The sequence below is a fragment of the Caloenas nicobarica genome, chromosome 6 (genome assembly GCF_036013445.1).
Source record: "Caloenas nicobarica isolate bCalNic1 chromosome 6, bCalNic1.hap1, whole genome shotgun sequence".
Taxonomy (NCBI): Eukaryota; Metazoa; Chordata; class Aves; order Columbiformes; family Columbidae; genus Caloenas; species Caloenas nicobarica.
This window is the reverse complement of record NC_088250.1, coordinates 3959635-3984048: the sequence shown is the minus strand read 5'-3', so window position 1 is coordinate 3984048 and position 24414 is coordinate 3959635. Positions and strand designations below refer to the sequence as shown.

At 38.2% G+C, this 24414-nt stretch overlaps 1 protein-coding gene across 4 annotated transcripts in view; it reads left to right on the top strand.

Moving 5' to 3' along the window:
* The window catches only part of RAPH1 (Ras association (RalGDS/AF-6) and pleckstrin homology domains 1), an 89503-nt gene that overhangs the window by 31396 nt on the left and 33693 nt on the right, over nt 1-24414 (top strand). For 2 of the 4 annotated variants that reach the window (XM_065637890.1, XM_065637892.1), the window contains exons 3-5: nt 2249-2354; nt 3273-3790; nt 22903-22977. In XM_065637890.1, coding sequence (XP_065493962.1) covers nt 2249-2354; nt 3273-3790; nt 22903-22977 — 699 coding nt within the window. Of the gene's footprint in view, nt 1-2248; nt 2355-3272; nt 3791-16358; nt 16410-22902; nt 22978-24414 lie in introns of all 4 variants that reach the window. The other 2 variants (XM_065637893.1, XM_065637891.1) reach the window with 2 other exon arrangements.

The window sequence follows — 24414 nt, the reverse complement described above, 5'->3', positions numbered from 1 at the left end:
AAAACCTACTGACAGATAGTTAAGGGGCGGACCCACATTATTTGTTTCTCGCTTTCATATTGCTGTACAACACAGTCTGCAACATAGCCTGACAGCTGCCCTTCTGTCTTTTCCAACTACTGATAAGTGACATTTTCCCCCAAATTTTGAGTGACCTCATATGCTTTTGTATAAACAAATTAACGCAGTTAGTTGTGTCTCGGTTTGTGTTTTTGGAAAGTGATTGTGTCTTGATGCTGCTGTCCCAATAAAGTTCCAATAAAGGAGGAGGTGGTTAGAGCTAATGAGCTCCAAAGTGCGTTCTCCTGTTGTCTCAGCATTTGTTGCTGTTTATCAGCTGTGCTCTAAGAGCAATAGGAGGAAAGGTTTTTTGTCCCTGAGTTCCTTGAACTTTAACTTCCTTTTTAGATTTCCTAAGTGTTTATTTTGAGGGGATTGAAAGTAAGACCCAGATTCCTTTCCAGATGAAAGTGCTTGTTAAAAGATTTGTAATTGTTAAGATGCCCATGAGATCATTTGAATTCACTTTTCCCTCTTTAACTGTTGATGTAATAAAAGCATTATAAAATATAGTCACAAAATTTGCAGCATGTGTGAATAGTGTTTGGCACTGATGCAGAGTACATTAACATTTATCCTGCTCTAGTTATCCTGCCCTATGGTGCAGGTTAAATGGGGGATATCATACCTTGCTTCTCATCATTCAGAACTAAGCTTTTGGTGCTGTTGCATTTTTCAGCAGTTCTTCAAACTGCTTTTTTAGCATCATAATGTGTTATGGAGAATGTACTCTTATAATAGTGACAGCATATCATGTGTGTTTCCAAGAATGTGAAATAACTTAATTATTAAATTAAGTAAAACACATTTTAGATGCTTTTAACCGGAATGTATTTGCTTTACAGGAAATCTTTTGTGGCTGTCTATGGGTTCAGTCTGAAAGAATGAGCCCTAACTTGCCTCTTGATCTCCAGTTTCAGTGCTGCCTCTAGGGTTATAGATAGGTAGATTTTTTTTTTTTTCCAATTGTTTTTTTTCTTTTAGTTATTCTGTATGTTACAATATGTAAGCTCCATCAGAGGTACTAGAGGTGAGGTTTTTTCCACCTGATGGAAGACAAGGCTGCATCACTGGCTTATCATTAAGATGACTGACATGCTAATAAAATGATTTTTTTTTTTCAAGTTCAAGCCAACCTGAGGAGAGAGGGACTTCAGCAAAAACTAATATTTGAAGTAAAAAAATAGTGTATCTGAGTTTTAACAAAGGCTTGAGTAAAGATGTAGAAAATGGAAATAAAAAAGCTTACGTGAGAAACTTTGTTCTGTTAGACCTAGAACATACTTTTCTTTTAGACAAGCATATTTTCAGGAAAGCTTTATCAGTACAAGCATTGCTTAAATTCAGACCCTCTCCAGGCCTGTCGAGCATCAGCGACAGCAAGAGCTGGATTCCCCATGTAACACTTGTCACACCGAGCGCAGCAGATCCGGACTTTGTCATGCACCTCTTGGGTCACCAGCCAGATCATAGTGCCTCACTGCTTGCTACTTACAAAAATGCTGGTATTTGTTATAATAGCATGCCTGTATTAGCCTTTGTAACATAACAATTCAGTGTATTGAGTAGAAAGACGTGTCTATATTTTTTTTTAACCTGTATTAGTTTTTCTGAAAAAAAATTATCTTACATAAACTCGCTGGGGTTTGTTTTCACAATTTAATATTTTTCACAGGAAAGGCTTATTGAGAAACATGTCTGAATTTAGCCAATTTAAAATCCCTTTTCATAAAACAGAATTCTTCATTGAATGCTTTTGTGTGCTTATGCCATGATTATGCTCAGAAGTTAATGACACATTTCTTAGATAGGCTGCCAGTTTGAATGCGTTTAGATACTGGTGCAATTGGCTGCAGAGAAGCTGTTACAGGTAAGCAAGCTGGCTGTGTTTCAAAATGAGCTAGTATGTAGCAACACTTAAAAATGCATTTGGAATATGCTTCCATACTTTCGATTCTAAAAAAACCAGGATGTATTTAGCATCGTTTCTCCATTGAATATGTGAAGCTAAATCTCTGTGGTATGGTGACGTGTTTTCAGTCCAAAACCTGAAAAAGAGTTGTGGGGATTTTTTTTTTTTATATCCCAGGAGTTTTTGAAAAAAGTATCTTAGAGAAAGTTAATTTTCATTCATCTTGACGATTTGCTTGCCCAATTCCTTGTCAAACTTTATTCTGCTGTTTTTCAGAGTTTGGACACGGACAAGGCAGTGGCACCAGTGAAGAGATCGCCTCTCCGTCAGGAGACCAATCTTGCCAACTTCTCATATCGCTTCTCCATGTACAATTTGAACGGTTTGTTGAATTATTAGCACCCTCAAATATTAGTTTAGGAAAAAACCCGTTCCAATTATAAATGAAAACACTGTAAAAATATAAGAGCATTTAAATACATTTCTGGCTGAGGTGAGAACATGTTTGCTGAAGGCATTGCTTTCTGATGGCACAGAAACTTGAGTATCCTAAAGCAGTATCTTTTACAGCACCTAGTATCTGAGAATTGTAGTCCAGTGTTTTTACAGAAATACACTTTCTGAGATCTGTTCTCATGGAAGAATGAATTGATGTAGATCTGTTAAACAGGAAGAAAGAGTGGCTTGCTTCGTAGGACAGGATGCGGGAATATAGCTACAGAATGCTTTCATGTTAAACAAAAATCATGGTTTTCATTGTCTTAAAATAGCTTCCCCTGCTTGTAATACAGGAAGCATCAATTTAAAGGCCTGAGTATGTGTATAGTATTTTGCGGGTGGAGTATGTGTGTAGCATTTCGTGGGTTTTCTTAAGCAGTGTGCATGCTTTGCATTGCTTTAGCAGAAAATGCTTAGCAAAACACCTACACTTTTTTGAAAAGTTGAGGCATTTTATTATACAAATGTATTTTTAGATTCTGTTTGCATGACAGCAGTTTAAACTTTTCACGTGTAATCTGAACATTCATAGATTGCTTCTGTAGGCAAATGTATTTAAGTAGGTTTGGGGGTGATTTTTTTTTGTTTGTCGTTTTATTTTATTGCTATTAGACTGATCAAGTGTAGTAGTGCAAATAAACCTGTGCTTAGCAGTGAGCAGAGATTTTGCAATACAGATGGGAAAAGAAAATACAGCTGCCTTTGCTCCCTTACCCTCACTGTGAACTTCGATAATACAAAGTTGAGTTGCACAGACAAATGAAGTAACTCTGCATGTCCTGAAAACTCTTGTTTGTTGCAGAAGCCCTGAATCAGGGGGAAACTGTGGATCTAGATGCCCTCATGGCTGATCTCTGTTCCATAGAGCAGGAGCTCAGCAGCATTGGGTCTCATTCAGCAAACAATGCTGCAGTGAAACACCTTGCCACAGAATCCAAAGCTCAGAAACCACCTGCTAGCCGACCTTCTGCTAAGCCCAGCAGCATGAAAGGATTATCCTCCTCATCTGGTAAGGTGACTAAACCATCACATGCCAACGTATCTTTGGATGACATCACTGCACAGTTAGAGAAGGCCTCTTTGAGCATGGATGAGGCAGCCCAGCAGTCTGTTGAGGAAGACACCAAGCCAGTAGTTACTGCTCAGCACAGGAGGACAGCATCTGCTGGCACAGTGAGTGATGCTGAGGTGCGCTCAATCAGTAACTCCTCCCGTTCCAGCATCACCTCTGCAGCTTCCAGCATGGACTCCTTGGATATCGATAAGGTGACGAGACCTCAGGAACTGGACTTGACATCACAAGGGCAAGTTATCACTGAGGTAGAGTGTCATTAATTCAAGATTTTGGTTTGGTTAAGGATTTTTTTCTCTTCAAACTCTTTCTTTTTTCTTTTTTTTTTCTTCCCCCCCCCACCTCCATCTCTCATGCCAACATTCCTGGCTAAACATCTTCAGTGCAGTGGCACTGATTAAAGGTTGCTTTTGCATGGACTGCACATGCTGTGGCTACTTCTTTCTGTGTTTTTTGTTTGTCTGCAAGGAACCTTTTTAAAGAATGTGTACTACGTATTTTTTAAGAGCTTCCCCCTCTTTCCTAAGCCAGTCATAAATTTTAATGTTTTAAGTTAATGTTTTTATTCTAAGTAAATCTGTTGCTTTTAATTTAAATCTGAGGACTGCACAGCTGTGGAAAAAAGAAAGTACAACTGATGAGACTGCATTTCTGTTACAGTACACTTAATACCTGAAACACATGGAGCAGTTTGAGTGTCTATCTGGAGCTATACTATACTAGTATTTTGCTGCTACTTAATATTGTTGTTTAATGTATGACAGGGAGAACTCTTTGAAGCAACACACAACACAGAAAAACAACTGGGCTGGGATATAGCAATAGCAGATGTTCATTTGGGATTTTGGTGCCTTGGCGTTGCTTAATCAGAGAGGAAACTATATCAGTAAAAGCACAGCCGGTTTGGGGAACATCGAAAGTGCTGGTGACTTATGTGAGGAAATAGGAAAAAATGTTACAGTGAAATTAAAGAACTTAAACTAGAAGCTGTCTTGTAGAACTATCTTCTGAAACAGAAATCTGGCACGTTCAAAAGTCAGTTGTGCTAATATGCATGTTCACTTTTACGGGAGGAAAGTGGAACAAGCTGAGTTTATTCTCATCAATAATTAACACTAATTTGAATGACCTGTGCTGAAAGCTGGCCTCTACCCATCTGCAGCAAAGTTCATCTGATGTAAATGATGCAGGCTTGTCAGTCCAATGATCAACTCATCAAGGTCACACTTAGATTTAAATCTCTATTTGAAATGGTGAGAAATGAATGAGAGTTTACGTAAAGTTTCTTTTTGCATAAAAAGTTGGTGGTCATATTTTTATTGGAGATTTGTATTGAGTGAAGCAAAAGAGAGGTAGATAGAACTGTGTCCTTTTCTCTTTGGAAAGTTCAAATGCAAACACTTGCATTATTGCTGTAGGCCTAAGAGTTGCAGCCAGCCTGTGACAGTCATTGATTATAATATGGTTTACTTGAATTAATTGCTTCTGTCACTTGTATAGCACAAGAAAAACTTGAATTTTGCATTTCTTAATTTTTAAAAATGCAAGATGTTTTCTGCAGTTGTTTTTGCAGGTCTTCCTCTAGACCTCAGTCTCTCTTTCTTAAGGACTGATAGGCTTGAGGCATCAGTAAGATTGTCCTTCTTGTCTCAAAGATTTTTCAGTTCTTCACGTGGCATGAGTAATCAACAACCCACCTGCTGCACTTAAGTAACTTGATGTTGGTGAATCAAGAGACAGAGGGCAAGAACTTGCTTTGTCTTCACAGGAAGCTAATCTCTATTGCTGCAAGTGTTGCAGTTGCTTTCTGAGCTCTTAGCCACTGTCTGCAAGGCTGAAAATTACCCCCACGAGCTTTTCTCACAAAGACATGCGATAGCTGCCTTTGTAAACCTGGTGATTGCTTCTCACAGAATGTGGCTATTGTTTTTCTGCCCAGATAAGTTGATAAGAATGATTCCTTTGAAGGAGGTAACCAGAAAGTGTTGGTAATTTGAGAGCCAAATTCTGTTCTCCTCTTGAGAGCAGAAACCTCTACACTTATTAACAGTGCTGCTTTGTTTTTGCTCTGTCTGTTGGTTTTAATTTCAGTAGCCTGAGGAAGATGAGAAATTTTCCCCAAGTTTACAGAATTGATGTTCAACTATTCAGTATTAAAACTGTTATGAGATGGGACTTTTTAGTGTGAAGCAACTTCGTTTTCTCATCACTGATGAAAGGAAAAGTGAAAAATCACATCTGTTTGGAGTTTGTGACAGATTCTGTGGTGGTGGTTTTTAAATAAAATTTACCTTATAAATGGGCAGAAATCCAAGGATTCTTTGGTAGAATCACTGGGTACTGACAAAGGAATTTATTTCCTTTTTCATTCATTGAGTGCCTGAAACTATTGTTTAGAGTTTATTAATCTTCATGGCTAGGTTATAAACCGAAACACCTTTTCCTAGTATAGCTGAATTTTCCCCTTCCACCCACACAGCTGACTCAATGGTGCTGTTTTTCATGGAGGACATACCCCTGAGGAAGCGGCCTTCGAAGATGACCTAGTGCCCATATAGGAAAAAACACCCGATTTCTGTGCAGAAACTGGGAGAGGCTATTACTTCATAGCCACAGCAGATTTGTTTTGATTTTTTTTTTTTTATTCTCGCATAGTGCTTCAATTTAGCTCTTTTTTTCCTGTCTTCCTAGAGACTGACTGTAGTTAAGCTGACCTTTAAAATTTTTCTTTGCTGCTGTAGCTTTTGCGAAAGAGGTCAGTGACTTGGCAGCTCTGCCCTTTTGACCGGTCTTTTTTGTTCTCTCCAGGCAGTACAGGGACTTTAAAAGTCACCCTTTCTTCTGCAACCTAGTTTTGTTGGAAGCACAAGAGGAAGACCATAAAATTAAGTAAAATGAGAGACTGTTTTAATAGGAGAAAATGCTTGTCTGAAAAAGGAAATTAAGCTTTACAGTTATTAACTTCAGTATTCTATCTTAAAAAAAATAATTCTGCTGTACATTTAAGAGCTCACTGACTTGGAAATGTAGGGGAATCCTATAAAAGAACTGCCATGCACTGGCCCACTGAAAGTATATATAGTCTAGTACAGGGGGGTCAAACACATTTTCACCAAGGGCTACATCAACCTCGCAGTTGCCTTCAAAGGGCCGAATGTAATGTAATGTCTACTATATGTTCTGACTGATAATAGTGAGAAATACTATGGAAAGAGGTTGCAATTCCATAGCCACCAAAATGTGAGAATATGATCCTTCCTTCTGTCTGTCCCTAAGAACCTAATCTATGCAATGCGCTGTCTCACCTCCTCCCTTGTCCCAGCTTTGATACTTTGTAGAACTTATGACTTTTATTCTGAGGCTCGGTCTATGTTATTTGGGTGAATTGCATAAGCTCAGAGTGATCCGATGTACAGCAGGAGGATGGTAGCCAAGAACGGGAGGCTGGAAGGAAGAGCAGGAATACACCTATTGGTGGTAATGGATTATTTAAATCTTTTTCCCTGAGCAATTGGATAGGCACCTTAGTGTCAATCCCCTCCTAGCAGGCTGTGCTGTAGGAATTTCTTGGGGTTGAAGATACATCATCATCATGACAGATGATAACTCTTGGTGGTCCTGTTGGCTGGGATCATCCTTGTTCTCATTCTGAATTTGTCTCTATGCCACTTTCAGGAGAGTTGACTGAAATTCCCCAGGTTGTCTAAAATCATATTTTTACTAGTTGTCATCACAAATTGTGTACTTTTCCCCCTTTCATAACAATTCTTTACCCTTTCTCTTTGGACACTGTGAATATTAACGTCTTCAAAGATTATTGCTTTGTAGTCTCATGGTCTTGGTGGTACTAATTGTTGTCCTTATATTCTTGTCTTCACTGTCCTCTAAGCATTACTGAATAACAGATTTTTTTACCCCCCTGTAATTTTCACTAAATTGAAATTTGTCTTTCACAAAATTACTTCCCCAGTCCTTGCTTAAACAGTATTCTTCCTTAAATTGATAGGTTACTTTTGTCTTCTGTGCTTTAGTTGTGTAATGAGCGACATACACTTAAAATCGTGGTTTCTGCTTGTGAGATACTTTGCTTGAATGTAGACTGATGTAATAACATGAGTAAAGGTAGGGCAAGTGCTGACTGTATGACTAACTTGTCCCTTCCACCCACCCATATTACCTTTTTCCTTCTTCCTTTGGTCCCTCTGCCACCAAGAAATTGTCTGTATTTTCAGTGAGCTTTGCTAGAGCAATAGAAGTAAGTACTAGGGAGAGAACAGAGAACTGTGTTGATGATGCTCATGTCTGACTGGTGAAAGGGTCCATTCATGGCCAGTCATTGTTGCTGTCCTGCATCTACTCAGTGAAGAGGATGCAGATAAGTTTGAAGGCTGCCCTCTGGTCTGAAACAGTACAGCATCACTCCCCCTCCAGCACCATGGGGTTCTTTATGTCTGTAAACCAGTTTGCCCAGCTGAGAGATTCCAACTTACATATGATAATGCATAATTTAGCAGTCAGTAACTCTGCATGATTTTTTTTTTTTTTGCTTTTAATTAAATTCGTTGTATTTTTAGACTTGATGTGTAAGAGGTGAAAATCGTGACAGGGAATTGCCAGTGCATTAAAACTACTGGTTCTTTGCTTCACTTGGCAGAGAAGGTGGCAGTGTGGAGTAAATGTAACCATTTTTTTGGGGGGGAAAACAAGGGAACGTTAGGGGCATGACAGTTAGTGATGGTTGTGATGTGAGCTCAGCACACATAGACACATCTGTATTGGCTCATAACTCCTGTGGGATAAAGTGGAAGGACAAAGTTCGTGTTCCGTAGCAATTTTTTCTTGGTTCTTGTATGGATGTTTTGTCACTAAAATAATACTTGCTACATAGTAGCATAACGCAGAAGCTTTTCTACCCATTAAAGATTATTGTAGGTCATGTTTTATGTGTGATTACTAAATGTTACATTGTATGACAATGCAGTTAACTGTTTCTGTATGGAGGGAGATCAACCATAATATTTATGGTTTTCGTAGGCAACAGTATCTTAAAATAAAGTCGCATTTCTGAACCTCACATACTATTTGTAGATGATTTAAAGAACAGTTGTGATCTGTTTTAGCTCTCAGAGGAATAGAGCATTATTTGCTCTTGTATTTGAGGTGCTTGAGGTTTGAGTAGTTTTCCCTATGTTCCATGTTTTGCGTGGTTAGCAGCTGCTAAGGACGTTAGTCTTCGATTTGTAAGAGTAGTCACAGATACACAACAAACAAGGCATGGCAGATGTTTTTGTGTTTCTTCTAAAGATTCTTAAAAAAATTAAATTATTTTCATTTTCTGCCAGTTCTGTTATGTCTTTAGTTTTGTACACCAAGTGTATTCTGGAGTGTTTCCAGTTATCCATTTCCTAAGCTGAAAATAGTCAGTGGAAAGACTTAATTTGAAACACGATTAGACCATCTCTTCCTCTTTCTTTTTTTTTTTTTTCAATTATTAGTCACAAATTATTTTTAATAAGTCAACAGTAAAGGAAAACGGTGCATATCTATCATCTTGAAGCATTACGTTGGCTTCCAATCTTGTTGGCATAAGAAGTGTGAGCCGTCCAGTTCCCAAAATGTTGTTGAAATACATGTAAAATGACTCTTCACTTGCCAGATTTTTGGAGTCTTTCAAAACATCTCCAGAGATAAACATATCAGTTTATGGAATATAAACAATACTTATGTATTTTGGTAATCAAATGTACTTGGCTATTCATCATGAAGATTATGCTTGACAGTTAAACAATTTTCGTCATATGATGCACTAGAACCCAAAGATTACTAATATACTCTTCCCACCAATGCCTGCAAAACTGGCATCTTTTTTCCCCCCTCCACTTTATACTTGTGGAATCTGCAAAACAAATGATGGGAAGGGGAAATTTTTTTTTTTTTTTTTTTTTTTTTTAGGAAAAGGGAGATGTTCTAAAGGTTTAAGTTACTGCACCTGCATGGAATAGTAGGTTTTAAAAATTGGGTTATTAAGATTGAAAATAAGCAAAAGGGAAATGAGAATCTAAACATTTTCCTCGTATTTATAAATCTTGCTTCTCTGATCAGTGTATCTGATTTATTTCATAGAGATGAATTTAAAATGTACCGTGTATTACGTTGGTGCAAAAGAATTGTGGTTTTTGCATTACTGAAATTTGCCATTAGATATTGAAATACATTCTTAAATGTGTTTATGTTATACCTCATTTTAATGCACTTCTCTCACTTTGTTTTTTTGCTACTGACTTACTGCTTGCTGGTTGATGTTTAGTTTAGACTATGGAAACGATGTTAGCCAGAAAGCAAATTCAAGCGATTTTCTTATTCAGGTTCAAAATGGGTTGTAAAGTAATGGAGACAACTCGCAATATCAACAGCACATTCAGCCCAGGAGTTGCTAATGAACGTACAGTGCAGTGGTGGTTCAGGAAGGTTGGCAAAGGAGATGAGGAGCGTAGTTGACAACAACCAATTGAGAACAGTCATCAAAGCTGATCCTCTTACAGCTACATGAGAACCTGCTGAAGAACACAATGTCGACCATTCTATGGTCATCTGGCATTTGAAGCAAATCGGAAAGGTGAAAAAGCTGGGTAAGTGGGTGCCTCATGAGCTGACCGAAAAATCAAAAATTATTTTGCGTAACAACAATGAACCATTTCCTGATGAGACTGTGATGCGCAATGAAAAGTGGATTGTATATGACAACTGGCAATGACCAGCTCAGTGGTTGGACCAAGAAAAACCTCCGAAGCACTTCCCAAAGCCAAACTTACACCAAAAAAAGGTTGTAGTCACTGTTTGGTGGTCTGATGCCGGTCTGATCCACTACAGCTTTCTGAACTCCAGCAAAACCATTCCGTCTGAGAAATCTGCTCAGCAAATCAATTAGATGCACCGAAAACTGCAACGTCTGCAGCCGGCATTGGTCAACAGAAAGGGCCCAATTCTTCTCCACAACACCCAACCTCATGTCGCACAACCAGCACTTCAAAAGTTGAATGAATTGGGCTGCAAAGTTTTGCCTCATCCACCATATTCACCTGAACTCTTTCCAACTGACTACCACTTCTTCAAGCATCTTGACAACTTTTTGCAGGAAAAATGTTTCCACAACCAGCAGGATGCAGAAAATGCTTTCCAAAAGTTTGTTGAATCCTCAAGCACAGATTTTTATGCTACAAGAATAAACTTATTTCTCATTGGCAAAAATGTTTTGACTGTAATGGTTCCTATTTTGATTAATATAGATGTGTTTGAGCCTAGTTATAATGATTTAAAATTCATGGTCCAAAACCGCAGTTACTTTTGCACCAACCTAATAACTTTTTTCCACATAGGTCACTAATTAAAGTCTAGCGTGAACCATAAAACATGTACGAATGTGTTTATTCTCTGAGTTTGCCTATCAGCGTTGTCTCACACTGACGAATAAGCTGAAAAGTTTCCTCCCTGGAAGGAACAGGAAAATGGGCAGTGTGATACATGACTGTCTCCAGCAAATTGTACTGTATCACTTAGAATTTTCCTGCAGTGTGCTTGTGCTTTTTTTCCATTGTGTTTTTCTGGAGATACCAAACACTCAGTGGTTTCTGTTTTCCAGCTGTTCTGACTTTTTAAGATGTAGGCACACAGTTCAAGTTTCATCAGCCTTCGCTTTCCAGTTGCAGTAGACTCTTGGCTGTTGTGAGAATGGAATATGAGCTGGTGGCAGTCAGCTGAGCTGGTATCCTCTGATAATGGTTAGATTGCTGTGTGTGTATGTACATGTGCTGTTTAATTAGTAATGCCAACAGTAGAACAGCTGCTGGTGCTGATGGAAGCTCTCTGAAGTCCAGTGACCTTTTTAATCCTTTTAGCTTTCCCTCCTGCCTCTTTACATGCGTTGATTAGAGAAGTCAGTATCACAGATTTCATCAGTTGGGAAAGCCAGTTTGAATTGGATGCTGTCTAAATAACCACATGTAAAAATAAATCTCACCGTTTCATGCTGGTTCCAAAGCACTTTAGAAAAATACTTGTGTTTATGATGGATTTACTGAGAAAAAAATTACATCATTAAAACAGGCAAGCTATGAAAAAGGTTGCTCAAAAAGTTGGAGCTCTTGCTAGAATCATCTGCAAGGGAAACAATACCATAGATCAATGACTAAGTAAATCTAGGCAACATACCTCTCGGAAGAAGCAATCTTGGACAAAGCCACTAGAACTGAGTTGAGAAATGAGAATTCTTGCTTTGTGATGATACCAAATTTTGTCAAAAGCACTGCAGGGAGTTGCATGTTTTGGTTGTAGTTTCCAGTGAAGATATCATTCTACAAGTTGTGATTAATGAAGCTTTTAAAACAGGCAAATTTTTTTGTAGATACACCAGTCCACTTAAAACCAAGACAAATTCCTTTACTTTTTCTGCAGCATCTAATTAGATTAGGGAAGAGAAATACTACATCTGTAGGAAATTAGCAACAGATTACTCGTTTGGCCTTCAGGTTGCCAAAAATTCAATTTGGAACAGATGACAAAAATTAAGAGCACAGCAGCTGATTGTGGAACATTAAACTCTTAAAATGAGAAAAGAACTTATGCAGTTTTCTTCAGTTATGTATACTTCCAACTTATAGGATGAAAACTAGAGTTTGCGAGGTTTGTAGAGGAGTCTGAACCCCAAAAATAGGACTTAATGTTCTGAAGAAACAACTGAGAACTGGCCTTGTAACTATCTCAGTGTTGTGCATGCTGGTTAGTGTTTAGGCTGTTATTGTGTAATGAAAGTTGTCTGCAAATGCAAAGAAAGTCTTCATTTTTAGTTAACCAAATTAACAGCCTTGGTTACAGTTTCCTGTGTTGGACATTTACTAGTATCTCGTTTGTAAAAGTTATTCAAGATTTTAGACCAGCCAAATCAGTCGTTTGCGTTATGAATGCAGGTTTAATTTTTTTAATATGGCTTATCTGCTTTTAACCAAAAGTGTAGATTTGTGACTTTTAACTCCCCAGCTGTGTATACCCATTTTCTTCTAGTGATTGATCTTTGGATAATGTGATGTCTACAATCATTTTTTTAGGACTGATTCAGAGTTCAGAGTTGAACAGACATATAAGCAAATGTTACTTAATACAGTTACTACTTAGTGTAACGGGCAGCAGATTCAAACAAAACCAGTTAAAGCTACGTGTACTTCCTTAGGTATCTTCCTTAGGTAGCTTCCTTAGGTATCTTAGGTGCTTTGATGCCTTATTTTCTGTGCTACAGGTAAAGCCCTTCACAGGATGAAGTATCTGATATTCTAACTAATGCAATTTTGCATGAATTAGTCTTAATAAAGTGCGGGTGTTTTTTCTGTCTCTTTTTTTAGTCTTCCACTTAATGCCTCTTTTTTTTGGACAGATCAGATGTGATCTGATTTTCTGTGAAATCGTCTCCATCTTATTTGCTTTTTCCTGTTATGTGTTTTTTTTCTTTTGGGAAAATTCCACTGCTTGATACCTCCTCCCTGCAGACAAACTTTGTTTGGGATTTTGTGTTTGGTTTATGCTAATTTAGGTCCATGCTACTGCTGAATTGGGCAGTCTTGCCCCATCTTGTGTTGGCACTAGTGTTTGTGCAGCTGCCCAGTGATTTGGATCCACTTGTGGTCTCCCTGAAAAATAATCCTTCTGAATTAGTTGATCATTGATCCACTGGACCGTATGGTCAAAATCATTGCTGTCTCCACAAAAACGATGTGAGAACACATGTCTGGGGGGAGGTCAGGACTGCCTCTTTCTTGTGGCTGTTTAGTCTTAAGCTGCATAAAACCAGTAATGAAACTAAAGTTGAACTGAAATGTTTACTAGCTTTTGCAATCCTTTCCGTCCTGCTGTGTCCCAAGGAACTCGTGTTCGATGTCATAAACTGGCCTGGGAGGTGTATGGACTGGCAAATAGTGCAAAAGTTTCTTACCTTGAAATGTCCCCAGCTGTGTTTCTTAAATTGCAGTTCCAGTAGGTTTTGACAGTAACTGCCAGAACTGGCATGAAGTTATAAGGACCCCCTTGTAGTTAAGAAATACTTGCTGTAAATTAATATATATATGTATATATATTTTTTTTTAAGTCCTGTTTATTTTGCTGTTTGTTTTATGGGTTTTTTTGTGGGTTTTTTGTTTGCTTAAAAAAAAAAAAATGCAGAGTTGAAAACTTAAAGTTAGGAAATTCTAGTCGTCTGCAGTAAGATGGAGCTGCACAAGTTCCAGGAGGAGGGTTTGCCACTTGGCAGCACAAACTAATATCTCCAGATCCTCACTTCCCATGTCGAGCTCCAATATGTTCTGCAGCAGCCAAGCGTTGCAATTTCAAGAAGGCTGTTATACCGTTCCACCATGGACCTCAGCATTCTCAAACTTGGCCAATCTTTTCTTCAGTTAGTAGTGTAGAGTCCAGTTGAAGGTCTGGGCATTGCTCTGTGAGAGGGTGTAACCTTGACGTATTTTTAATTGTGATGCTCCAGCCTTCACTGAGACTTCATGGACTGAAATTTTAATTCTGCAGGGTTATGCTCAGACAAATTTGGGTAACTTCCCATGGGAAAGCACGAAGCAAGTCTTTGAGGATGCCCCTGCCAATAATCGACTTCATGGTCAGATGTACAGAGATCTTTAAAAAAGTGTGTTTTAAATGAAATGCACCTTCCTTTCCTCCCCTGGAAATACTTTGTCTAATGTAAATGACTAGTAATCATCCTATAACAGTAGCCTGTCATGGAAAATTCCTATCTTAGTTGTTATAGCTTGGAAATTTTTTTTATAAGCAACTGAAACCACATCTTGTATGTGGAAGTATCAGACAGTTCTGTTATCTAATGCTGCTGCTTCACTTTCTAGGTGTCCGTTTTCCTTTCCTGAGGTTTTGAATAAACTGTAACACCTTTTACATCTGTCAAACCTTAACTGTGTAACCCAGTTATCAAAATTAACATGCCTGAAACAAATAATTCTGTACCTTTGACAGAAAAGGAGCAAGTATTGGATGATGCACTAGAAATCTTAGGTCCTCTGCTTTTTAGTAGCGTAATACTCAATTTTTGATCTCTTAACGGCTTCACACTAATAAGTTTGTCACTCCCGTGAACACTGTGTCCTGAGCCACAACACTGGTGGTTTATATTTGTTGTTGGTGGTTTTCTTTTGGTTTTCTCCTTCCCTTACTGAAGATTATGGAAATACAGAAGTACTTCCTCTTCGTTTCTTTTTGAGTGAATTACAGTATAAGGATACTCAGAGATTTAAAATAATAGGACCAACTGGAAATAAGATAAATCCTACTAAATCAACATTCTTTTTATATATACTTAGTAATTATGACACCAAGCTGGGAGGAGTGGCTGACACGCCAGAGGGCTGTGCTGCCATCCAGCGAGATCTGGATAGGCTAGAGAGTTGGGCGGGGAAAAATTTAATGAAATATAACAAGGGGAAATGTAGAGTCTTGCATCTGGGCAGGAACAACCCCAGGTTCCAGTACAGGTTGGGGAATGACCTATTAGAGAGCAGTGTAGGGGAAAGAGACCTGGGGGTCCTGGTGAACAGCAGGATGACCATGAGCCAGCACTGGGCCCTTGTGGCCAAGAAGGCCAATGGCATCCTGGGGTGTATAAGAAGGGGGGTGGTCAGTAGGTCAGAGAGGTTCTCCTTCCCCTCTACTCTGCCCTGGTGAGACCTCATCTGGAATATTGTGTCCAGTTCTGGGCCCCTCAGTTCAAGAAGGACAGGGAACTGCTGGAGAGAGTCCAGCGCAGGGCCACAAAGATGATTAAGGGAGTGGAGCATCTCCCTTACGAGGAAAGGCTGAGGGAGCTGGGTCTTTTTAGCTTGGAGAAGAGGAGACTGAGGGGTGACCTCATCAATGTTTATAAATATATAAAGGGTGGGTGTCACGAGGATGGAGCCAGGCTCTTCTCGGTGACAACCAACAGTAAGACAAGGGGTAATGGGTTCAAGCTGGAACACAAGAGGTTCCACTTAAATTTGAGAAGAAACTTCTTCTCAGTGAGGGTGACGGAACACTGGAACAGGCTGCCCAGGGAAGTTGTGGATTGTCCTTCTCTGGAGACGTTCAAAACCTGCCTGGACGCCTCCCTGTGTAACCTCACCTAGGTGTTCCTGCCCTGGCAGGGGGATTGGACTAGATGATCTTTTGAGGTCCCTTCCAATCCCTAACATTCTGTGATTCTGTGATTCTGTAATTGTGACCAGAGTGCATTATGTTATTTATCGGTATGGAGGAATTTACCTGAGAAGCATATAAGCTTGTGTAAAATAACAGTATGGGTTTTTTTCTGTTTATAGTGTTTAGAGAATTTGTCTCAGTAGTTGGCTTAATTACCTGAGTTTATTTTATGATTTGTTTCAACAAAGGTAGAAAATGTGTATTGTGTGTGCTTGCAGATGTTTCACTGAAGTGCTTTAATCTGAGATTGACTGACTATTTCCCCTCTCACTGTGGTTGAAAAGATACTTGTATCCTATCTCCTCCTCCCTTCCCATAGGAGAGAGCCTGAATCTCCTTTTGTCTTCAAATCATTGATCATTTTGTCCATAAGAAGTTTGGATGAGGGACATTGCAGCTTCTTGATCTATTTTTGTTTCCTTTGCTTAAGTCACTTGTCATCACTGCTTCTTTCTTTCCTCTTCTGAGCGATAATAAAGCCTTTCTTTCTCCCCCTCTCTTCCCCTCTTCCATCCTTCTCTCTCCATTTTCATACATTTTTTTACTGTTTCTATGGGACATTCCATCAATCAGTCCAAGCATCCCTTTAACTTTCCAGAAGAAGCAGCAGCTGAATTGACTCCTGTAAGTTGTTATTACATGTTTATATGGCTTCATTTTTTGTTAATAGATGCGTCAATTTGCGTGCAACAGAAAAATCACACTAGTGACTTGAGTTTAATTCTCTAGTATCCCAACAGTGCAGTAAGGTAACCATGTATATCCTTACAGTCAAGCTTTATAGTTTTCTTGAAGGTGATCATTGCCTATTTTCTAGTTATTAATTGGGCAAGGCTACTTAAGATACACTTTTTTTCTGAAGCACGATTGCTCTTGGCAGTCATAGACTCATAGAATAGAATCATAGAATCACTTAGGTTGGAAAAGACCTTTATGATCATCAAGTCCAACCATAAACCTAACACTGCCAAGTCCACCACTAAACCGTGTCCCTAAGCACCACATGTACGTGTCTTTTAAATATCTCCAGGGATGGCAATACAACCACTCCTCTGGGCACCGGTTCCAGTGCTTGATGACCCTTCTGGTGAAGGAATTTTTCCTGATATCCAATCGAAACCTCTCCTGGTACAACTTGAGGCCATTTCCTCTTGTCCTATCGTTTGTGCCTTGCAAAAAGAGACCAACACCCACCTCGCTACAACCTCCTTTCAAGTAGTTGTAGAGAGTGATAAGGTCTCCCCTCAGCCTCCTTTTCTCCAGACTGAACAACCGTCATAGCAAAGGAAAGCAAAAAATGGGGTTTTTTATTAAGATGTTCAACGTTTTATATTATGTGCTCTTATACATGAACACATAATCTCAAAGAGATTGCAGAGTGAAGTTTCAGTTCTCATTTCCCATCTTTGTTCCGCTTTGGGACAAAATTACAAAAATAAGCCTTAAACTACTTTAAATTCTTGAGTTCTCTTTTGAAAATAGTGGATTCTAGTTCTTTAAGCTGGAGTCTAAAGAATTCAATGTACTGATGTAGTTGAAATGCAAGCTATAGTAGTTGTGTTTTCAACAAAGTTCTGTAAGCATGTAGCTCTCTATTGAATAGTGCTTACTCAGTTTCCCTCATTTTAGTTTGTTTTATAAGGGACAGAAGGAGTCTTTTAAAAAAAATATATATATATTTTTGTCGTGTTTCTTAACTGTCCTATTAAATCTAAAACAGTGGCACAAGAGTGCCACCAGCTGGTTTAATTAGATGTGTGTGTTAATGTTACATTGTTAGAGTTTTGCAAGAAATGTGGCAAGATATTTATGTACACAAGTCCTCAGTATCTTGTAATTTTTTTTTTTTAATGTACTGAGGTAAGTTATTCTGTTTTACATACCTGGAGTGAAGGATGTCTTTGAACCTACACATAATATTTAACCAAAAAGGAGTTTTGTCTAGTTAAGATATCTAACACATTAGAACAATAAAATAAAATACCTTAGAAGATTGCCAGGTCATCTTTTTCTTACTTGTCCCACCCAGTTTTTGTTCATTATTCGTAAATTGAGAGTGTGGAGAATGTATTTGTCACTTTTCTTACTGTATTGTGTTGTTTTTAAACCCTGCATATATCCATTCCGAGCCATTACCTTAAAATTACAGGAATTAGATACAACGCTGTCTCTTTGTGATGGGATGGAATCTTTCTAAATTTTTTTTGGGTAACTTCCCATGGGAAAGCACGAAGCAAGTCTTTGAGGATGCCCCTGCCAATAATCGACTTCATGGTCAGATGTACAGAGATCTTTAAAAAAGTGTGTTTTAAATGAAATGCACCTTCCTTTCCTCCCCTGGAAATACTTTGTCTAATGTAAATGACTAGTAATCATCCTATAACAGTAGCCTGTCATGGAAAATTCCTGTCTTAGTTGTTATAGCTTGGAAATTTTTTTTATAAGCAACTGAAACCACATCTTGTATGTGGAAGTATCAGGCAGTTCTGTTATCTAATGCTGCTGCTTCACTTTCTAGGGATGGAATCTTTCTAAATTTGTCTCACTTCAGTACTGAGCAATAATCAGGTGTGTAACAAGAAGATGGGTCAGTGTTCGACATGAATACGATTGTCAAGGTTTTGCAAAAATGCGCAAGTAGAATTGAAGAAATGAGGCAATATGTATATTAATAGCATGTTACCTGTGAACTGATGGCCTGCTACAGTTGCCTCTTTCAGAACCTAAAATCCATCCGTCAGTTACTGTCTGCAAAAAATAATTCTGCTCAGTAATTTGGTGTTAGTTTAGAAATAATTTTGGTGGTGTTTTTTTTGGTTGTGGGGTTTTTTGTGGTGTTGGTTTTGGTTTATTTCCCTTTTTTTTTGGTTTGGGGGGGTGTGCTTGTTTTTTTTCCATTTTTGAAATTGACTTTCATCCCAAGACCTCAGAACCTCAAGAATTAAGTCAACCCACTGAACTTTTCATGAATGAACTGACAAGGATAATAGGGGAGAAAATCTTGAGGTTTTGGCCATGTAGAGGATTACTTGTAATTTAGTACAGTGCAAGCAGTTGTATTCTGAAAATCTGAAAGGTGTTTTCTTTTTCCTGGTAGTCCTTCTGTTCTATCATGTTTAGCAAACATGTTTTGTAGATGTAGGGTTGGTGATGGGTATAAAAATGTTTCAGCATTGCAAAAGCATTCTGGCATAAGCAGCTACTTTGTATTTAAGAGGAGTATTGCCTTGAGTTTCTCTGAAGACACTGAAATGCAATATTCAACAGCTGGTCCATGAACTTCTGGTATTTAGGCCTGAAGATAACGGATGTTACATTCCTGTCTTCAAAGAAAGGATATAGGAAATCTTTGAAGTCCAAAACCTAATTTGGAAGACTATATTCTATGTTTTTATAAACATCAAGGCTAGCCGTGTTTGCTGAATGAACTACACAAGAAAACTATTTAATTTTTTTTGTCCTAACAGCACCTAGGACTTTTAAATGTTAATGTTAGTTTTACTCAAATGTAGTTTTCTATGTTGTGATTATCCATACCAGCCTAAAGTTCATTATGGAGACATTAATAGGCTTATTTATTTGGTTTTGTTAGTTCTGATATTTTGATCATCCTGCCCATTTTTTAGTGTAAGAATGTTTCTGTACTTTATACTTCTGTGCACAGCTGGTTTGTCATCCCTTGAGGAAGGTATACGTTTTACATTATAGAACATAAATGCTTTGATCAGCGTATCTTTTATAATTTTTGGAGGATTATTTATTATTCTTAGCATCCATAGTTACAGCATGGCTTGGAATAACCGCTGCTGGGACTTACAGTAGAAAACAGTCCCAAACCATCATCATTGCAATATCATCTTCTGCTTCATGTATAAAATGAGTTAAAAACATAGTTTTATTATTTTTTGATAGTTTTCTTTTAACTATTTTTTCATCTATGCAGGTCTTTTGAAGTAAATTGAGTTTCTGAAACTTAGTTCAAAGTCTGTTCCATATTATGAGGAAGTGCCAAACCATAATCCAATAGCTTTTTATGTATTATGTAACAGTGGTCCCCAAAAGAAACGATTTTTGGCATGAAAAGAAGTTGCAAGCATATTCAATACCTCATGGTAGGCTTCTTATTTGCTTGTTTTAGAGAAGGAAGAGTGTCTTCTGGAGATCATAGACAAACAGACTTAGTGAAGTTCAGTCTCCAGCACAGCCAGTGTTCAGCCTGTCCGCTGCTACTGTTGTGAAGTCTCATAGCACAGTGTATATGTTTATATCGGCAAATTCTTCACTTAAACATTTTCTGTGGAAGTGCAAATTACATGATTTGATGTGACAAGGAGAAAAATTTCTTATTGCCTCTTAAGAATCCTGCTCACCAGGCTATGGTATTTTGAGTTCTGCCTGAGCACTGGTGGTGGTAGATCAACTGGGAATCCGAAGTGGAGTCTGGCTCTGTATTCATCATTTAAAATACTAAAGTATAAGTGTTTGGTCTAAAATTCTTTTACTGACAGAGTGGTTTTATAAGATCCCCTTTTAGTAGAAAATTTTAATATCTGCTAATGCCTATTGCTTCTTCTGCTCATGCTAACTTTTGGATCTCTCCAGAACTGCAGAATGTGTTATGCCATGGGAAGGAGCCGTGCACAAAAGGTGTCTGACAAAGAACTGTTGCCTTCCTGTTTCTAGGTGTCTCTCCAGCTCAAAGTCACATAGGTAGTTGTCATCACACTGTTATTTCACACTTTACTGGCCAACACCTGTTCCCATGAAATACCATCATTCTTGATTTCCAGAATAATTGTCCTGTGGTCATCTGTTTTTATATTTTGCTGCAGGTCTGGAAAGCAGTATTAGCGAAGTCCCTGGTGGTTAGTATTTTGTAGGAAATATATGGCATTCCTATTTCTGGATAGAATAAAAGCTCCTTAGAGGAGAAACATTCCACTGTACTTAAATGCAAGATGGCAACAGCCAAAATGGTAGGAAGAAGGTTAAACGATCTGCCTTGAGCTTCTCTGTAGGATAAATAGTCTCCAACAAATAGTATTTCATTTAAGGAGAGATTCACTATCATCTCTTTATCCTGACACTGTTTTTGACTGATAGGCTAAGGACAGAAGGTGGCTAAACCCTCAGGAAGAGGTTACAAATGTACATTGTCATGTTCTTTCTCCTGCAGTACTCCATTCACCAAGAAAAAGTGATCCACTTGTCTCTGAATTTTTGTGTATGTTGTTGAGCTTTGGATTGAGCCAACCAATTTATTCCAGAAGTTCTGTAGTAATATGTTGTAATGAGACCATTCTGAACTGACTTTGCATGAAGTTAGAGCAACTGTGTAGGAAAGGATACAATTTGGAGTGAAAATACACCTAGCAGAAATCATAAAAAGAGGATCAGTCTGCCTTCAGGTTAAGCAAAAGCCGCATCATTAACCAGCCATGTTCACATTGCCTCAGGCTTGCTCGGGCTGAGTGAATGAACTGTTCTTTAAATGATTGGCTTTCTGAAGTATCTTTGAAGTTGCTGGAAGTCCTCTGTGTGTAGAAAAAGCAGAATGTATTGGTTCATCAGTTCCCTAATGTGATTATGTATGTCAGAACGGCTAATCTGAGAATTCTGTATGACCGTAAACCATGCACGAGACCTTCTAATTATACGTGGTCCTGCATCACAAAGCTCATCAGTGTGTACTTGAGGCATGAAAAATTTGTCACTAGGCAGCACTGCTGTGCTGCTAAAACATATGATGTAGACACAGACAGTAATTAATCTGCAGGCCAAAAAACCTTCATTCAGTCTGTAGCACAACCTGTGTCTGTATTAGTGGGTAAATACCAGGTGGAGCTTGGGCTGGAGCCTAAGTTTGAATTCTGATGCTGTGTCAAGTCTTTTCTGAGCGGTAACTTTTAAAGCCTGCTAGAGATCCTTAGTTACTCATCCCAGCATGTGGCAGTCACATCAAGTAAACTTCCCCTGCAGGAACTCTATTCACCAAACTATTTGATATTGCCTTGCATGCAGTTGTAGATGTGGTAGTTTCATTTTTTCAGTAGACTATACCTTATTGTGGCTCTGAAGAAGAGACAGGAGTTCTGTGCTGCTAATTATTAAACAAGAGTCTAGTAGGCTGCTCAGGTGTCGTGCCTTGTTCTGTATAGCGTTGGACCAATGCACACAAATAAGACTGAGACAGACACAGCCACATGAGACAAAATTTGCAGTACAGTGGTGGTACACAGAAGATACATTAATACTTAACGTTCTTGTTAATTGCCACAGTATTAACCTAGACTTGTGACTATGTTACTATGTTCTGTAAATTCCTGTGGGCTCATGGTTTTATTGTTCCTCTATAGCAGATGCTGGAGAAAATAACGGCCCTGTTAACTGTCCTTAACTGATTTTTGCCTTTTGAGAAGTCTTTCTCTACTGGTCGCTAACTGATTTTGCTTCCTCTGTTTAAACAGATTAAAATACACTTTCTGCTAATTTCTCTTCCAAGAGAAATAAGTTGATAATTTCTGACTTCTTGGATGATATAATTTGGACTGTACAAGAGAAGAGAAACTTAAGTACTTTTAAAAAAATAATAATAATAATTGTAAGTCAGGTTTGGATTATGGTAGCATCTTTTTTCTTTAACTGTGGAAACGGCAGCCAGTGTAGAAAGCATGAAACCAGTTCTTTGTCTCCAGGATGACCAGTTTTTAGTGGCTTTATATTTGTGTAACAGAAGTAGAATGTTCACTTTTAGAAGACTGGATAGGATTTTGAAAAGCATTTGAAGTGCATGTTTTATAGTTCTAAATGTCTTTAAAAATAAGTTCTCTTGCAGAAAAGAAACAACTAGCAGGTAAGCAAAACTTCTTAATTCTGTTGTGTGACATTTTTTACAGGAGAAGCTTAAAATTGTGTCCTCTATTTGCACAACTGCTTTTGTGTTAGTGTGTTAGGCTCATAGTATTTGGGAATGTTCGCATTTTTATGGGAGGGAAATAAAGTGATGGCGTAGGCGTTTTTTCCTTAAACTCAACTCCATCTTTTGTAATCAAGACGCTGTAAAATTACTATGCTGACTTCTCTTGACTTTTGTTCTTTCTCTTTCTTTCTGCACAAGCACTCCTATTTGGACAGGGAAACCTCCCTCCTTCTGAGAAACATTGCAGGAAAGCCTTCTCATTTGCTGACCAAGGTGATGCTTCTTCTTTCCACCTGTATGTGACTATTTCTACATAGAAAGAATGCTTTTGGTGTGTGCTGTGCTCTTCCCACCCCTGTCCTTTCCAGGAACTTGTGCATTTATTTACATGATTTGCCTGATTATCCCAGGTGCTTTTAAAGGCTGAATTTTATTGTTTGTTTCTGCAGATTTATCAAAGTGTTTGAGTTCTTGGCAAATACTTAATAGCCATGTCAGCAAGCAAAATGACTTAGCTGAAAAGGAAATGCACTGAACTAGAAGTTCTTTTGGAAGTTCTTTTGTTTCTATTCCCATTCACTAGTTTAAAAAAAAAAAAAATCACAGCTGTGGAATATATGTGGGAGTACTCAGTACTGTCAAAAGGCAGTAGTATCCTTAAAATAAGTTCACTTGCTATATTGAAGATAAACTATAGTAAGTAATGAGAATTTTTTTTAACATTTTGAATGCTGTCCTGATATAATATGGGGAGAATACCCTAGTAAGACAGTGGTATAATGAGTTGGGTATGTACAAATCCTGATTATAAATTCATTCTCTTCACAGGGAAGAGGTCAGTAGTGTACTAAGACCACAAGTTGCCATTCAGTTTGTTAAGAATTACATTTTCTGTACATATTTCCTTTTGCTCCATCCCTCCTACTCTAGTTTCAATCTATAAACCTCTGATGAAAAAATAAGCTGTGATGAAGAACATAGAGCTTCACATTGTTGAGAAAACTTTGAATGTTCAGTAGCTGAGGTGTCAGATACGTCTGATGCTGCTACCTACTGCAAACCACTCCTTGGATTATTTTTCTAAAACAGACACTCTAGAGGAGAAACCTCAGGCAAACCTGAAGTGACAAAATGTACCTGGGCAACTTCAAAACAGTAAGGATAATGTTTGCACAGCATAAGTAGTCTGAAGTAGTCTGTATTTTCTTTCCAATAAAAGTTTAGAACTAGTTTAATGCTTTTTCTTAAATACATTAACATTTTTCTCAAAATGCTCAGCATGCATCTTGACAACCAATTTTCAGCCTGTCTTCTAGAGGAGTATAAACAGCCAAAAGCAAGTAATTTTCTGGTCTTGTGATTCTTTTGCTTAAAATTTAAGTGCATACCTCTTTGCCCCCTGTCAGCTCCTTGCCCTCACATCCCCAACAAAGCAAAGAGCTGCCAAACCAGTACAGCTTGCTTGATTGCAAATAGATTAACAACGGCTGTGGCACAAACAGAAACCATCATTTTCTCTCTTTCATCTCCATGTGCTTTCGTATCCTCCCTTCTGGTTATTTTTATACAGGATGAGTGTTTGTTCGCATATGGAACTTAAGTCAAAACAACGCACAAAATATTATCTGTGCCACATGACCATGAAGCTACCTCATATCAGTGATTCTAATAGGCTCCTGAATGTGAATATTTCGATTTATAATCTTTTTC